This window comes from Mustelus asterias, chromosome 4, assembly GCF_964213995.1.
Source record: "Mustelus asterias chromosome 4, sMusAst1.hap1.1, whole genome shotgun sequence".
NCBI lineage: Eukaryota > Metazoa > Chordata > Chondrichthyes > Carcharhiniformes > Triakidae > Mustelus > Mustelus asterias.
Genome location: NC_135804.1, coordinates 24535048 through 24553435, shown reverse-complemented (window position 1 = coordinate 24553435; position 18388 = coordinate 24535048). Strand labels below are relative to the sequence as shown.

At 41.4% G+C, this 18388-nt stretch overlaps 1 protein-coding gene across 1 annotated transcript in view; it reads left to right on the top strand.

The window, feature by feature from the left end:
• Positions 1-18388, top strand: part of dhx38 (DEAH (Asp-Glu-Ala-His) box polypeptide 38) — a 105273-nt gene that overhangs the window by 6727 nt on the left and 80158 nt on the right. Inside the window, exons 3-9 of the mRNA XM_078210651.1 lie at positions 1997-2166; positions 8681-8830; positions 9599-9776; positions 11719-11837; positions 12285-12361; positions 13865-14020; positions 17543-17704. Of these exons, the coding sequence (XP_078066777.1) occupies positions 1997-2166; positions 8681-8830; positions 9599-9776; positions 11719-11837; positions 12285-12361; positions 13865-14020; positions 17543-17704 (1012 nt within the window). The remainder of the gene's footprint in view (positions 1-1996; positions 2167-8680; positions 8831-9598; positions 9777-11718; positions 11838-12284; positions 12362-13864; positions 14021-17542; positions 17705-18388) is intronic.

The window sequence follows — 18388 nt, the reverse complement described above, 5'->3', positions numbered from 1 at the left end:
TTCATCCCCTGCTCCCAGAAGAATGTCCCTTGCAGGTCCGGTGCTCTTCCCTCCCCAAATGTAAGTGAGGGCCTCGAGCCTTGCGCACCCTTTATCCTCCACTCCCAGAAGAGTGTCCCTTGCAGGTCCGGTGCTCTCCACTCCCCGAAGATAATTTGACATTGCACTGGCTTTGTCGTACCTGAGAGGTGGGGACATAATTTTAAGTGAAAGTTTAATGGACAATTAAATTGGCTGAAGATCTTCTCTCTTTGTCGGAGCATTTTAAAGTGAATCATTTACAAGTTAACTTTGAGCATGTTACTGATGTGCGATACTTGTGAATTCTGGTACATTGTATTGTTGCAGAAAGCTGCGTTGACAGAATCATTCACTGAACTTTCAAACTTTTATGAAGTTACATTGGTTAATGTATTCAGGCACAGTTCTCCATTTTTCCTAATGAGTCCAAGGATGAGTTATTCTTTAATCAGTTGAAATCCCAAAACACACGAAAGATAAATATGTATGTATCTGCAAACAGTTGTAGATTTGATTGGTGGAGTGGAGGTATTACTTCTTGAAGGGTTTGGAAACCCTTTTGTTGTTGCTGTAAGTTTTGGCATTGACGTTCCATGAATATGAGCACAGTCAAGTATATAGGCTCTGCTTTTGCAAGAAATGGTGACCTCGCAATGGCTTGGCGATTGGACTAAGGTGAGGGTTTGTATCCATAATTTCTCCCATGTGGAGATTACCCAATGCTAACTACATTATCGAGTTACCAAGAGCAGCATAGTCTTCTGAATATTCAATGTAATCATTTTTCAAGAAAGAGGAACATGAACGGATTAACTGTTTGTGTACATGTTCTACTTCAATCCTTTCAGGAAAGGAAAGAACTTGGATTTACATAGAACCTTCTTGTATAGTTCACAGCATCCCAGTGCCCTTCATATTGAATTGGTTACTTTGAAGTGCATTTACCATAGCTGACCAATGTAAGCAAACCTTTAACTGTTGAAGTTGAGGGGTAGAATAGATAAAGCATTTATTTGCATGCGTCTTTCTATTTCCTTACGGGAAAGTCTATGTAGCTAATCATTTACTATCCAAGATAAGTTGTTTGTGATAGTGTGTTGAAATGTGGATCAGAGACATACTAAAATGGCTTTTAGATGACCTATCACTAGGTGCTTTTCATACTCCTATTTTTAAGATAGGCATTCTTTATTTATTAAAGAGATCAGATAACAGTGGTGACATTGAGTGGATACTTCTCTGCGAAAATGGCATGCTCTTGCATTTCATTTTGTTCGTCAGTGGGAAGATTTTTTAGAATCCATTACACGTTCTAATATTGCCTTCTGTTATATTTGTCCTAATGTGTAATGGTATGATTTTTCATTTGAAATCTTTGACAGAAAACATTTTTGTGCCCCATATCAGTGAAGTTAGCAACTGGACAGAAGCAGTTTTCTTTCAGTGATTTTGCCAACTAGAATGATTTTCAGCCTCTCTTGCCATCTGCTGCTTGTCACTTCAACTTGAATAATTCAACCTATTTTAGGAATGCAGAGGAATTTTTATGAAATCCATTATTTGTGTGATTTTTAATGAAGGTTAGTGTCAACTTTTTTTCCAAGATGGGCGGAACAGTGGCACAGTGGTTACTCAAGACCCGAAATAGATGAATGCAAATATTTTGAAGGGATGTGGAGCTGAACTGATTATTGGATTTATTTTTAATTCAATCACAAATATAGCTAAACTAACCAATTAAAAACATTTTTTGTAAATGGAAGGGGCTACTATACATTAATCTTTGCATTAAATTTTCTATTTTCATGCTCAATTCTAGGGATTGCTATCTGAGAGATTGATTGCACTAAGTGCTTGATGAAACTTTACAATTCTATGATTTACAATTGAATGACCAGCATTTGAGTTGCTGATGTTAAGTTGTTGTTGCTATCTATTGTCGCGTGCGCAGCTAAAAAATGACCTTTTGTTGTAGGTACTATCGTACCTCTGGTGCAGAAACGCCTTCCCACACGGGTGGGGTTAGCGAAGAATTTAAGGAACGGCATCGGCAAAGAGAGCGGGATCGTCGTGAACATGGAGTTTATGCATCATCAAAGGACAATGAGAAGGAAAAGAAAAGGGATCGCAGCAGAGACCGTGACTGTGAGTCAAGAGGGATTGTGATAAAACTTCTCATTGTTTTCATTGACATTTAAATGTAGCTGAAATGGGGCATCAGATTTTCTGTATTTTCTTTAATGTTGCTGTCACATTTTGAGATTCCGGACTATGCTTTCACTTGGGGGCTTTATATATTAAAATGCTACTGTTGAATTAAACTTAGCTCTCAGGAGGATGAGGGGTGACCTAATAGAGGTGTATAAAATTATGAAAGGCATAGATAGGGTGAACGGTGGGAAGCTTTTTCCCAGGTCGGTGGTGACGTTCAAGAGGGGTCATAGGTTCAAGGTGAGGGGGGGAGGTTTAACACGGATATCAGAAGGACGTATTTTACACAGAGGGTGGTAGGGGCCTGGAATGCGCTGCCGGGCAAGGTGGTGGAGGCGGACACACTGGGAACGTTTAAGACTTATCGAGATAGCCACATGAACGGAGTGGGAATGGAGGGATACAAAAGAATGGTCTAGTTTGGACCAGGGAGCGGCGCGGACTTGGAAGGCCGAAGGGCCTGTTCCTGTGCTGTATTGTTCTTTGTTGTTCTTTGAGGTGAATTTTTCTGGGTTGGCATACTGCTCAAGGAGTGAATAGTGCTAATGAACCCAAGAAGGTATCTATGATTGCACTGGATACTTAATTGGAGCTGCTTTTAAAAAATAGTTTATATTTATTTACAATAAGACTGCATGGAATATTGTTTTATTGCTGATTGTATATGTGGAGAGAATTCAATTCAAGTGAAACAAATCAAAAGTCCAAATAGGTTGATATTTGAAAGTAACATCTTTCATATCAAAAAAAACTTATAGTTTTCCATTGGCTGTCACTATTTATTTCTAATCAAGTTCATAGAGAACATTATCAATCTTTAATAACACTGTTATGTAATTCAAAGTTAGAAGTCTCACAGCACCAGGTTAAAGTCCAACAGGTTTATTTGGTAGCACTCCGAAAGCTTGTGCTACCAAATAAACCTGTTGGACTTTAACCTGGTGTTGTGAGACTTCTTAATGTGTTTACCCCAGTCCAACGCCAGCATCTCTACCTCATGTAATTCAAATCCATACAGCAAGAGGGGAAAATTCTATTTTTGAAATCAAATCTTAGAAAATATGAATGAGCCAGTAAAGTAAAGTGAAGTTTATTTACTAATCACAAGTAAGGCTTACATTAACACTGTAATGAAGTTACTGTGAAATTCCCCTCGTCACCACACTCCGGCACCTGTTCAGGTCAATGCACCTAACCAGCATGTCTTTCAGACTGTGGGAGGAAACCGGAGCACCCGGAGGAAACCCACGCAGACACGGGGAGAATGTGCAAACGCAGACAGTGACCCGAGCCAGGACTGGAACCTGGGACCCTGGCGTTGTGAGGCAGCCGTGCTAACCACTGTGCCATGGTTTTCCCATCCCGCCAGGTTTCCCTTGCAGTGGTGAACAAATGGCCCAAGCTGTTCATTACACATAGCCATATATTTTCTCGGGAATGATTTTACTGTAGATTAGAACCAAAATACACCGCACCCTCTGGAAACAGGTAAAGCATTTCATTTTTTAAAAATGAAATGAGGCTCCATACTTATTAAAGGCAATGTTCAATGTCCAAGAGGTTGTTTGGCAATAATTAAGACAAACCGTGCTGTTAAAAGGACACTTTCCCTGGAAAGGATGTGTGTTAACTTGTTCTGGTGGATTTAGTCTGTAGTCTCTGTCTATGAGGTAAGTACAACAACTTCACGCTGTTTAGTGTATTTGAATAGGGTGCTAGACCATAAATGTTGTTTTCTTTGGGAGGAACATCATGTCATGGACAACAACCTATGGGTTTCCATGTTTAACTGGACATGGACCATTTCCAAATGTTGCTGCCCAATTTCCACATAAATAATGGTGAATATGTCAGCTTCATTGTTATTTCTGCTGCAAAATCTGGTCCAATATTATTTATAACTGGATAGCTCATATATTTTAATATTAAGAGAACAAAATATTTTTCACAGGGCATTTGGACCTTTACAGAGCCCCTACTCAAAGCTTTCTTTGGAATTACATTTGGTTGTTTAGCATTTATACTGTTTCCCCTTCCGTCACATATTGAAGCATAGTTATATTGCTAATCAGTAGCTTTTTAGTTTCAAAGATATGGACAAAGAGGGGTAATGTCTTAAAGATTGATAGAGTAAGCATTCATATTTTCCCTAGCAACGATTCATATCTGGAGGTTTATAAACAATAATTAATCCTGTCTCATACATGACCAGATCTAAAATAACCTGTTTAGCTGGCTGTAGAAAGTGCTGCGCTAAGAAGCTGTCCCAAAAGCACCTTAGGAACTCATCTTCCAGGCCATCTTTGCCAATCTGATCCATGATTATTGCTGTACCTTTGTCACAACCCTCCCATTATTTCCTCCTGTACACCCATCCCACAGTATAGTTAGGGAGCCTATAAACTACACACACAAGTGACTTCCTCCCTTTCCTATTTCTTGTCTCTATCCAAACTTACTCTGCATCTTGGTCTTTGGAACTAAGTCATCTCTCTCTGTAATGCTGTCCTTAATTAACAGAGCTACTCCTCTTCCTTTCCTAGCTTTTCCTTATGAAATGTCATGAACCCTTGAATATTCAGGTCCCAGTCATTGCCATCTTGCAGCCATGCCTCTGTAATAACTATCAGATCATATGTATTTATTTCTATTTCAGCTCTCAATTCATTCATTTTGTTCTGAATGCTACATGCATTTTGATTTGATTTATTATTGTCACATGTATTAGCATACAGTGAAAAGTATTGTTTGTTGTGCGCTAAACAAACAAAACATACCGTACATAGAGAAGGAAACGAGAGAGTGCAGAATGTTACAGTCATAGCTAGGGTGTAGAGAAAGATCAACTTAATGCGAGGTAGGTCCATTCAAAAGTCTGATGGCAGCAGGAAAGAAGCAGTTTTTGAGTCGGTTGGTACATGTCCGCATGCTTTTGTATCTTTTTCTGGATGGAAGAAGGTGGAAGAGAGTATGTCTGGGGTGCGTGGTGTTCTTAATTGTGCTGGCTGTTTTTCCAAGGCAGCGTGAAGTGTAGACAAAGTCGATGGATGGGAGGCTGGTTTGAGTGATGGACTGGGCTTTGTTCATGACCCTGAATGGAATTGATTTGTGCCATGACTAACCTTTCGAAGCACTTCATAATGATGGATGCCAGAGCCACCGGACAATACTCATTAAGGCACGCTGCCTGGTGGCTTTTCTTTGGCGCTGGAATGATGGTCGTCTTCTTAAAGCAGATAGGAACCTCAGATTGGTGTAAAGAAAGGTTGGAGATTTCTGCGAATACCCCTGCCAGCTGGTCCATGCAGGACCTGAGTGCCCGTCCGGGTATCCCATCTGGGCCAGTTGCTTTCAGTGGGTTGACTTTTGAGAAGGCTGCTCTAACATCGGCAATGGTGACCTCGGATACAGGTTCGTCTTCCGGGATGGAGGACGTGCTCTCACTGACCTCTTGCTCAAAACGGGCATAGAATGCGTTGAGCTCATTGGGGAGGGGTGCATTGGAGCCGACGATTTTACCTGTCTTCATCTTGTAGCCTGTTACGTCTTGCAGGCCATGCCATAGTCAGCGGAGGTCCTTGTGGCAATGCTGGGACTCTAGCTTGGTCCGGTACTGACTTTTGGCGTCTTTGATGGATCTCGGTAGATCATATCTGCCTTTCTTGTATAGGTCAGTGTTGCCTGACTTGAACGCCTCAGATCTGGACTTCAGCAAGTAGTGGATATCCCTGTTCATCCATGGTTTCCGGTTGGGAAACACGCGGATTTGCTTCTTTGACACAGTCTTTTATACACTTACTAATGAAGTCAATTATTGTAGTGGCGTACTCGTTCAGGCTGGTCGCAGAGTTTTTAAATACTGACCAGTCTATGACTCTAAGCAGTCCTGTAGGAGATCAAGCGATTCCTTAGACCAACATTGCACAACTTTCTTTGACGGATTCTCTCCTTACAGTGTTTGCTTGTAAGCCGGGAGCAGGAGCACAGCCTTGTGGTCTGATTTACCAAAGTGTGGGCGGGCGATAGAGCAGTAGACATTTTTGATATTTGTGTAGCGGTGGTCTAGGATGTTTGGGACTCTGGTGGAACAGGAGACATGTTGGTGGTATCTTTAAGAACAAAGAACAGTACAGCACAGGAACAGGCCCTTCGGCCCACCAAGCCTGTGCTGACACAGATGTCTCTCTAATCTAATATTTTCTTGCCTGTACGGGTCCCTGTCTATTCATGTGTCTATCCAGATGCCTCTTGAACATTGTTACATAATCTGCTCCCACCACCTCCTCTGGCAGTGCGTTTCAGGCATTCACCACCCTCTGTGTGAAAAACTTGCCCCTTACATCTCTTTTAAACTTCCCCCTCTCACTTTCAATCTATGTCCTTGAGTAATTGATCCTTTGACCCTGGGAAAAAGACTCTGGCTATCCACTCTATCCAAGCCTGTCTTGTAAACCTCTATTGGGTCCCTCCTAATCCCTCCGCGCTCCAATGAAAACAATCCAAGTTTGTTCAACCTTTCTTTATAGTCCATATCCTCCAAACCAGGCAACATGGTAAATCTCTTCTGCACCCTTTCCAATGCACCAACATCCTTCCGGTGGAATACTGCTTGTCAGAGACCTCCAGTTTGAAAAGTACTCTTCCACTGCTATACTTTGCTTTCTGTGCTCAAGCCAGTTTTGTATCCATCTGACCAGCTCACCTCGGATCCCATATGACTTCACCTTCTGTATCAGCCTGCCATGAGGAACCTTATTGAAGGCTTTACTAAAGTCCATGTATACAACACCCAGTACCCTGCCCTGGTCAATCTTTCTTGTCACTTCCTCAAAGAACTCAATCAAGTTTGTGAGACACGACCTCCCCTTCACAAAAGCATGCTACCTATCGCTAATTAGCCTATTCTCTTCCAGGTGTGAGTGCATCCTGTCCCTAAGAATCTTCTCCAATAATTTCCCCACCGCTGATGTAAGGCTCTCAGACCTGTAATTTCCCGGATTGTCTCTTCTGCCCTTCTTAAACAGAAGGGCACAATGTTAGCTATTCTCCAATCCTCTGGTACCTTGCCCGTGGCTGAAGAGGATACAAAGATTTTGGCCAACGCCTCAGCAATTTCTTCCCTCGCCCCTCTCAATGTTCTGGGATACACCCTATCTGGCCCTGGGAACTTGTCCACCTTAAAGTTTTCTAAAACCTCCAATACCTTCTTCCTTTTTATCTCAACATGTCCGAGAATGTCAACATCCTCCTTGTGACACTCACCATCCATCACATCCTTCTCCTTTGTGAATACTGATGCAAAGTACTCGTTAAGGACTTCACCCACCTCATCTGGCTCCACACACAAATTTCCTCCACTGTCCTTCTGTGGACCTACCCTTTCCTTAGCTACCCTCTTCCTCCTTATATGCGCATAAAAACCCTTGGGATTCTCCTTAGTCCTGCCTGCCAAGGACATTTCATGGCCCCTTTTTGCCCTCCTCAGTCCCTGTTTAAGCCTTTCCCGCTATCTTTGTATTCCTCAAGAGCCTTATCCATTTTCAATTTCCTGAAATTGATGCCTCCTCCTTCTTTTCCACTAAGCTCACAATCTCTCTTGTCATCCAGGATTCCTGAATCTTGTCATCTTTATCCTTCATTTTTATAGGGACATACTTGTCCTAGATTGTTAACAACTTGACTTTTAAAAGACTCCCACATATCAGATGTGGATTTACCCTCAAACAGCCGCTCCCAGTCTACATTGCCTAACTCCTGCCTAACACTGTTGTAGTTAGCCTTCCCCCAGTTTAGTACTTTCACTCTGGGACTACTTCTATCCTTTTCTACAAGTATCTTGAAACTTTTAGAATTGTGATCACTGTTCCCAAACTGGTCCCCCACTGAGACATCAATCACCTGTCCGGGCTTGTTTCCCAGAACCAGCTCTAAGATAGCCCCTTCCCGAGTTGGACTATCTACATATTGTCTCAAGAAGCACTCTTCGACACACTGAACAAACCCTGCCCCGTCCAAGCCCCTGGCATTAAAGGAATCCAAGTGTATGTTGTGGAAGTTAAAATCGCCCATCACAACAACCCTGCTGTTTTTACATCTTCCCATAACCTGCTCACATATCAGTTCCTCCACTTCATGCTGACTGTTGGGAGATCTGTAATATGACAATTTGGATACGGAGACTTTAGTTCTGTCCTTATACTACTTTGGAGCTTTATTTGCTGGCTCACTCTTAAGTTTGTATGCTCTTTGCAAAAGAAATCCTGTTTAAGAAAATGAGTAGTACACAAAAATAAAGAATTGCTAAGCATCTTCAGTAGATCCTGAATAAAGTAGAAATTGTGACTCATTTACCCTGCCAAAAGAATTCTAATGTAGCATGATTGGATAACTTGATAATGAAAATTAACTCCTTTCTTGCAGTGTATATAATTTGCTTTCATTTTTATAGCTGATCGAGAATGTAGTAGGTCGAGTTCCTCTCGAAAAAAGGACAGAGACACATCAGAGCGAAGTGACAGAGGGTACAGAGACAATTGCTCAGAGCGAAGCAGAAGCAGCAGGAAAGGTGAACCTGGCACGCCCACGCCCAGATTAAAAGGTGAGCACAAATTAGTTTTCCATCCTGAATGAATGAAATCTTGATTATATCTGCTGTAGGGACAAATATAGTTTTCACCTTGATTATTATTGACGAGCTACCCTAGTGTTTGAACTTCCACATTCAGTGTAGCAAACCTGAAAGAGTTGGTGGGGAATTAGCAGTGATTCATAAAAGTACATTAAATATATAGCACAGAAACAGACTTTTCAACCCAACCATTGCATGCAGGTATTTATATTCTGCTCAAGCCTCCTCCCAACTTTCCTCCTCCAGATGTAGATGCATCCCTTCTCAATTATATGCTTTTAAGCCTCCTTTTAAATGCATCCGTACTCGTTCCTCATCTACGCACTGTGGTTCTGAATTCCACATGCTCACCACTCTGAATATTTTTTTAATTTTGAATTCCTATTTGATTTCTTGATGATTTCTTTATATTCGTCTCTAGTTTTTCTCATCCTGGCCCATTTATGCCCTTTGAGTTTGATTCATTTATTTAATATTTCTCCTTTTTAGTTTAGTAAAAGAGGAAAAGGGTGAAAGCGTAGAGCATGTTCACAGTTCCACATTTACCAGTAATGTAGGCCAAGGCCAGAGAACAAATTCTTTGGGTCCAAACCCTTATGTAGAAAAGTATGCAACATATGCAGTGTGTGTTGAGGGTGGGGTGCTGGTGTTGGAAGATTGCCATAAAATAATGGGAAGGAAAGACTGGGGCCTTATGTTATTTTTTTGCATCACATTTGAAATCACCTTGTTTTATAGATGCTCTTACTCCTTCTCGATCTAGCTGGGATGATGATGACAGTGGAATTGGAAGTCAGTATTCTCATCGATCACAGTGGGAATCTCCATCTCCTACTCCCTCACAAAGGGATTTGGATAAGAGTGAAAGAAGTTATCGCTCTTCAGGTCGTGACACAGAGAGACGCGATAAAGAAAGGTTAGTGAAAAACAGATGTGGAACTGAAAATATGAGTTCTGTATAAAAATAGATGAATGCAATAGTACAATTATGCCACCTTTTCCAACTAACCTGGAGAGATCTTTGTGAGTTTTAAAAAAAGCTATTGTTCAGATCTGTAGTATTACAAAGCATCTGGCGCATCCAGTGACCATGGCAATGATTATAGACAGTGATTATAGGCAATGATTCATTCTTTAAAAGCTTCAGAGGAGCAAGGTTCATTATCACGTCATGTGAATAGCTTTTTGGCATCTTATAGAAATACTACCCAAAGTTCACCTGCATTATTACTCAAAGAAAAGGTTGAGAACTACATTTGATTTGTTATTACCTTCAGAAACTTCAAAGATAGTAGAGTGTCAACAATAATCTCAAATTGCTAGATGAGAAGTGAGGCCAAACGACGCTTATTTCAACAAAAAGATCGAGTGTTAGTGCATAATTGTGCCAAGAGTAAGAAATTGGTATCAGCCATAGTTTTAGCAAAACCAGGTCCAGTTTCTTAAGCAGTTAAAACTGAAGATGAAATAGTTTGGCATTGCCATGCTGACCAATTGTTGTCATCTCAACATGATTTGGACGGCACGGTGGCACAGTGGTTAGCACTGCTGCCCCACAGTGCCAGGGATCCGGGTTTGATTACTGGCTTGGGTCACTGTGTGGAGTTTGCACTTTCTCCCTGTGTCTGCGTGGGTTTCCTCCTACAGTCCAAAGATGTGCGGGTTAGGTTGTTTGGCCATGCTAAAATTGACTCGAGTGTCAGGGGATTAGCAGGGTAAATGTGTTGGGCTACAGGAACAGGGCCTGGGTGGTATTGTGGCCAGTACAGACTCAATGGGCCGAATGGCCTTCTGTACTGAAGGGATTCTATGGATTCTATTCTGTGAATACTACTACAGAAGATTCAGTTAAATCTGAGTTGCCTGGTGATTGTGTCTTTGCTACTATACCACGTAAGAATAATGCAGAAGTAGTTCCAAAAGAGGAAGTGTCAAATGAAGTTCCAAATCATACTTCTAGGGTCAAGCACAGCCAAATTCCAGAATGTCATATACAAACAAAGAGGAATAGATGTCCTGATGGACTTTCTTATTCACTGTGTATAATTATTAATGGTGCATAGTACTATGTCCAGAATATTATTAATTCTATGTGTAACATCATCATAATTTGTTGTCATGACCACAGAAATAAAGTGGGAGGGTGTTATATATTTAGGTGGTTGCATGATTGCTTCAAGAGTTGGTCATGTCATTGGGGTGTTTCACAGGCTCCTATCTTAGTTTCCTTTTCTACTCTGTATAGACAGCAGCTCCTACAGTAAACCTATTGTTATTTTGAATCTACGTGTGCAAACCACATATTTTTGTTTAAAACCCACAACCTCTAACATAATGTTAGGACATTACACTTGGAGAGGAAGAAGAAAAGATAAAGCATTCAGAATCCCTCTGTTTTAAGCAATTCAATGTTGCTTGATGTCCTTTGAATCTTGCTGAAACAGTTTAGTCTCTATAATATGTCCATATGGTTTTTGTTTTATTTAATTCTGGTTCAAGTATTCAGCAAAGGTTTTTTTCTGCCATTTCGTAACCTACATAAAAGGTAATACCATCTTGGAGCACTCGCATCTAGTTTGGAACTTCAGGAAGCAACGTGTCGGACTGTTCAGTTGGTAATGCTGTCGTTATTCAGTGAAGTATTGACCTAGTTCTAAATTTGAATATGGAAAATCCTTCAATGAAAGCTTGGTAATTTATTGTAGCCTATTTGATCCTGAGACACAGAGGCTGACACGGATCATATTTCCCTGTGATGGTTTAAATGCTCATGTTCAAAAGATATTTGTTTCATTGATTGTTCTGAGATTTTAGTTGCCATGATCGCTTGGATTTTAAGTAGGTTTTTCTTTCTTCAGGTCTAGAAGGAACCATTATGAAGAGGATACACCTCTGCCAACACCATCGTACAAATACAATGAGTGGGCTGATGACAGAAGGCATTTGGGGGCAACACCTCGACTTTCCAAAGGCAAAGGTACATGTTTTATTCTCAATTTTTCTCTATTAAAATAGATCATTTCTTTAAAAATCTTAATATTACATCAAAAAGGCAGATTTGTTGCATCTCCTCTCCAGTGATGTGACTTTACCTTTACAGCTTAGAGGCTTGTAACTGACGATTCATTATGGAGGTTGGATTTCCACCCATTCATAGGGACTGAATAGCGAAATAGTCCAGTAAAGTGTTTACTTTAGAAACACATCTGAATTAGTAATCTGAGATTTGAGACATGATACAAATATTTGTGTGAAGAATGCATAGTAAATGGTTTTGAGTTTTAGATGAAAGTTTAAGATACAAAATTTGTGAAGTGTTCCTAAAGCAAAAGTCTTGAATCTAATACATAGCTATAATTTTAAAATTGTAACAGTGATTATTTTGCTGTATTAGACTAAAATGTAATCTCTCCAACCTCTTCAGGAAGGAGGGAAGAAGGTAAAGATGGCATTTATTTTGAGAATGAAGATGAGCAAAGGCAGTGGGAAGAAGATCAAAGGGTAAGGTATTTTCCTAAATTTTAAAGTACAGTTGGAAAAAGAACTTAACATTTGTGTTTATCATTTCAAAAATGTACCGTCCTTTAGAAAAACTGCTAGCATTTGAATTTGTCTGATATATGATGGAAAAGATGCTTTGCACATGCCATAAATTGTTTCTATACAGAGAGAAAGGAACTCTGTATAGAATATTATAACGTCTCTCTGAAATGTCATGGAGTACTGACATAAATTAACTTCAATTAGGTAATTATTGGTGCATCATGAACCGGAGAAAGGCCAAACTTAAATTTACATAATGTCCTCCGTGTGTCTGAAATCTCTTCATGATCTTTCAAGTATCACCATTGTTGTAATGTAGACAAATGTGGCCGCAACATGTGTAAATCAGATGCCAAAAAATAGCAGTGAAATAAATGACCAGATTGACCCTCAATCAATATCACAGGTACTGTGTTCCGACGGGTCAAAGAAAACGTGACAAAGTCACTCCCGAAGCTCTCCTTGAAGTGTGGCATTAGTGACATTAATGATTGAAGGAGCTTGCTACCACTTGTTCAAAATGGCAGCGACTTGTCCATCAAGCTGCACCATGGTTTGAGTCCAAAAGCCTTAATGGTGAGGCAGAGCAGCTGCAAAGAAAGAAAAGGAAGGAAAACCAGCATTCTGGGTCCCATTACCTCGTGGGATATCCTGCCCCATTTGTTCAAAGATGTACAGCTGAGAATTGGCCAGTTCAGTCATATGAAGCCCATGGCCGAAACTAGTGACACTGAGTAGATGTCATCCTCGAATTGAGGGATAACTGTTGCTGCCGACAATCTGAATTAATGCTGGTCTAAAATATTAATCAATACCTCATTTTAAAATGAGCTGTGACTTATTAAAGGTGAATGAATGCTTTCCACGTGTGGTTTGTTCCTATTCTGTTATGCTTGAATGTGTAGGAGGTTTCTTGTCAAGACTTAACGCAAATTCTGTAACACTCACCTGTGTAGGTGATCGGGTACAGATTGATAGGGTACAGATTTGTGTCAGTATTATCCTATTGAGTTGAATTCAAGAATTTATCATATCACCAGGGCAGATCTCAAAGACAGTCCTGACACATCTTATCTGGGACGACGTGCTTTAAGCTGCTCAAGTGCATCGTTTTGCAGCTGATTCCAGAAGGATATTGTCTGAAAAGATGTCAATCATGTTGTGATTCAAGCTCGTTGAAGATCATTTCCTGTACCAAGTGTAAAATGGTTTACTTCTGCAGGAATGGTTTGACTCTGTGAACCAGAATGTGTGCTCATTATACAAATTAATCCCAGGTAGTGTGCCTGAGTGAACAACATGCGGTGATTGTAGAAAGTGCTATGTAAATGCAAGTTTTTTTTTTACTTGGACTGCTTTGCAATGGATAAAACTGAAAATGACGTGAGAATGTTCCCTGAAAAAACAGTCTTAACTTTGCTTATTGTAACTTGTTGTGCTGTGTGTTTCCCAATCTTGTAGCAAGCAGATCGAGATTGGTACATGATGGATGAAGGACATGATGACTTTCACAATCCTCTGGCGTACACTTCCGAGGAATATGTAAAGAAGCGGGAGCAATTGTTGCAGAAACAGACACAGAAGAGAATTTCTGCACAGAAGAGGCAAATTAATGAGGTATGTGTGATTTGTTTTTAACTTTTCTTCCTTCACCCTATTACCTTGATGACGATATTCCAAAAAAAGAACGGGGACAATTCTCCCAGCCCACTGCGCTGCTTTTGTAGCACAGCAGGCCGGGAGACTCAAACGGAGGCCGTTTCGCGGGCTTCCCGCTGGGTGCCATGGACTCCGCGAGTCTCCGGCAGCCAGATTTCCAGCACCGTAAACTCTGAGCCGGAAATCGGTGTGGAGCTACATAATTTATGCAAATTTTCATTTTAATGTATTTTATATATCATTAGCAGGCCTGGGACTCCAACAGCGTTTATAATAGCTCTCCACTTGCGGGGAGCTAGTGGCCTGACCTCGCTGGAGTGAAGGGAGGCCATTGAAGACCCCCAGAGGGTTGTGGGTATGGGGCAATGCCAACCTGGCCCCCTGGCACTGCCCAAAGGGCAAAGTGCCAATGCCCAGGGAGCATCTTGGCTCTGCCCAACAGGCACCGGCAATGCAAAGGGGCCAGGGCATAATGAGGACGGGGCCCCTGGGGGTATGGGGAGGGCATCGATGCAGGTTGGGGGTGGGGGGGGGGTGGTCTCGCTGCCATTCCGAATGTGGGCTGAGTAACAGAGGGAGGCTAGGGATTGCCCAGGGGCAGGGTGATGAGGCTGGACAGACATGTTCGGGGGGCCAGCGATCGGGACGTGGGGGAGTCGGAGGCCCAGCGATGAGGGGTCGCGGGGCTGGCAGTGCAGGGCCACCACACTTGCGCCGATCTTGGTGCTGATAGATTGGCACGTGCGCAGTGGCCCACTCAGCGCTATGCTGCCAGCCTCTCCAGTGGAAATAAGCCCCACCCTCTGATTTACATTAGTACACTCTGCAGTGCAAAGAGTGTGGAAGATTCATTTTGAAAATACCGCTCAAAAAACCAGCGGGATTTACTTCCGTTTTTACGCAGATACGACACTTAGAATATATTTTTGGGACAATCTCCCCCAAATAGTTAAGATGAACATAAACGTATTAGAGAGCAGTGCAAGGTTACATATGGGTCACATAAGCTAACAAAAAGCTCATATTTCTTAAAATTTATTTTAAGGATCCCTCAGCTGTTTACTTGCTGTACCTCAGGTTAATTTACTGTTGAACTTTGTGTAAAGTATTGACAGTTATCAAAGGGTGGCACAGTGGTTAGCACTGCTGCCACACAGCGCCAGGGACCCAGGTTTAATTCCAGCCTCGGGTCACTGTCTGGAGTTTGTACTTTCTCCCTGTGTCTGCGTGGATTTCCTCTGGTTGCTCTGGGTTTCTCCCACAGTCTAAAGATATGCGGGTTAGGTTAATTGGCCATACTAAATTGACCCTCGTGTCAGGGGGATTAGCAGGGTAAATGTGGGTTATGGGAATAGGACCTGGGTGGGATTGTGGTCAGTACAGACTTGATGGGCCGAAAGGCCTCCTCCTGTATTGTAGGATTTCTATGATAGTTTATTTTTCTTTAAAAGGTGTTCAGTCTGGTTCTAGACATTTTCTCGGGCAGTGTAACTCTTTCGGTGTTGAAAATTATTTTTGTAGAATGCAACTTGTTCTTTATTGTGAAGGGATCCAGATTCTTCTTCTGAATATTCTTCTCAGGAAAAGCTGGCATGGTCCAACAAGCTTTTGCAATGTAACCCATTTTGCCACAATTCTTGCATTGACTATCCGTTCACTTGTTGAATGGCCCATTTTGGCATATTTATGACATGCTTGTTGTCTTTTTGACTACTTATGTGCAATTCTCATATTCATTCTTGCACCAAACTTTGAAGCCTCTTTCGCAGCCAGTTCCATTGGCACTGTGATTTCTATTACTGTCTTCAAAGTCAAAGCACATTCAGTAAGCAATTTTCTTTGGATAGCCCCATCTTGGAGACCACAAACTAGACAATCTCGAAGAGTATCTTCTAATGACTCACCGAGCACCCAACGTTGTGACAGCCTTTTTAAGATTGCCACAAACTGAGCAATGCTTTCACCTACCACTTGATTCCTTCGTGGGAACCTGAACCATTTCGTGATGACCAGTGGCTTTGGAGAATAATGCTTTTCAAGGATCTTTTTTCAAATCATTGAAAGCTTTGGCTCCCTCCTTTGCCGGATGAATGAAGCACCAGAGCAAATCAAAGGTTTTACCTCCTATTGCACTCAGAAAGCTGGCATGGGAAACTCATTTGCAATTTTATTCATTTGTGCAAGGTGCTGAAACCGCCCTACCAAGGAACTCCATGATTAATTTTCTTCATTGAAAGGGCCCATGGATCTGAAATGATCTGGGTGGACCTGGGTGTGCAAGTCCACAGATCCACAGATCCTTGAAGGTGACGTCACAGGTGGAGAAGGTGGTGAAGAAGGCATATGGCATGCTTGCCTTTATAGGACGGGGCATAGAGTATAAAAGTTGGGGTCTGTTGTTGCAGATGTATAGAACGTTGGTTCGGCCGCATTTGGAATACTGCGTCCAGTTCTGGTCGCCACACTACCAGAAGGACGTGGAGGCTTTGGAGAGAGTACAGAGGAGGTTTACCAGGATGTTGCCTGGTATGGAGGGGCTTAGTTATGAGGAGAGATTGGGTAAACTGAGGTTGTTCTTCCTGGAAAGACGGAGGATGAGGGGAGACTTAATAGAGGTGTATAAAATTATGAAAGGCATAGATCGGGTGAATGGTGGAAAGCTTTTTCCCAGGTCGGTGGTGACATTCATGAGGGGTCATAGGTTCAAGGTGAAGGGGGGGAGGTTTAACACAGATATCAGAAGGACATATTTTACACAGAGGGTGGTGGGGGCCTGGAATGTGCTGCCGGGCAAGGTGGTGGAGGCGGACACACTGGGAATGTTTAAGACTTATCTAGATAGCCATATGAACGAAGTGGGAATGGAGGGATACAAAAGAATGGTCTAGTTTGGACCAGGGAGCGGCACGGGCTTGGAGGGCCAAAGGGCCTGTTCCTGTGCTGTATTGTTCTTTGTTGTTCCTGAAGTCACTAATGACTCAAGACTGCTCGGTACATACATATTTTTAATTGTCTTTCCAGTACTCCCTTTTTTACCCTAGAGACCATTGACTTAGCGTATTTATATTCAAACGGCCCCAGCCATAGAGCAAAACATCTTCTTTTTCAAAAATGCCAGGTACTGCCTGGAATCACACCCTTCTCTGACTGGGAAAAGCCTCCACATTTAACACCACTCTTACTTGGTCTTCCTGCATTGGCACTTCAATCTTTAATCCTGTTGTTGATTTTCGCCAGCCGTCTAATATTCAAAGTGTTAGGCTGCACAATGTTTTTTTTCTCCTAAAATTCTGGTTTCTGTAGTGATTTAATTTGTTGAAAATGCATAATAGTCTACTCCTTTTGCACCTTTACCAATTGAGCTTTGGATAATGTTACCGTTTGTTGATACCTTAGTTACAGAACACTTCAGAGAAATAGTTGATTTTAGAATCATAGAGCTGTAGTCATTGAATGTTTGTCAAACGGATGTTTTTTTAGGATAATGAACGATGGGAAACAAATCGAATGTTAACCAGTGGTGTGGTTCAGCGTCTGGAGGTGGATGAAGATTTTGAAGAGGACAATGCAACTCGAGTTCATTTATTGGTGCACAACTTAGTACCACCGTTCTTGGATGGACGAATTGTCTTTACCAAACAGGTAGGTTTGATTTGAATCTACTAACTGTCAGATTTTCTTTTGAATGTTTTAAAGTTTTGACAAAGCAAATAAGTGTTGTCAGTTTTGGATAGACCAGAGTCAGCTCCTTTTAAATTTGTACCAGTATGGTGTAATGTGGGAGCCAACAGATCTGGTCATGCTGCCTACATTGCTTTTTGATAACTATTTTCAAATAAACAGTTAGTTGTAAAATATTTAATATTGAAAATAGCTTTCAGCCAATATTTAAAATGTTTTTAAAATAAAGTTGTTTTACAGCCTGTGTGAATGTCGCACCCTCACTTTTTTATATTTTGCAGTTAGATTCATTTGTTCTCACCTCTTAAGATGTGAAATTTGTAATTTGCTACAGATGAACTCTGCCAGTTCTGCAACTGCTTTAAATTCATTTAATGTAGTGCTGTGATTGATTCATAGACAAAGAATAGCTGTTAGTGCTGTGTTCAGATCAATAAATATGTGTTCGTCGTTATCTTTCTTAATCCCTCCAGAGTTTTGAGTAATCTGTTTCATTTAACGAACAGTTAAAATTATTTTGTTTCACTGGAACTGTTCATCAGTTTTGATATTCTTTAGTAGGAGCATACACAGAAACATTAGTTAGTATTTGTTGCTGTGGTACAGTTTTCAAGAGTGTTGGTGAAAAGAGAGATGTTGCCAGCT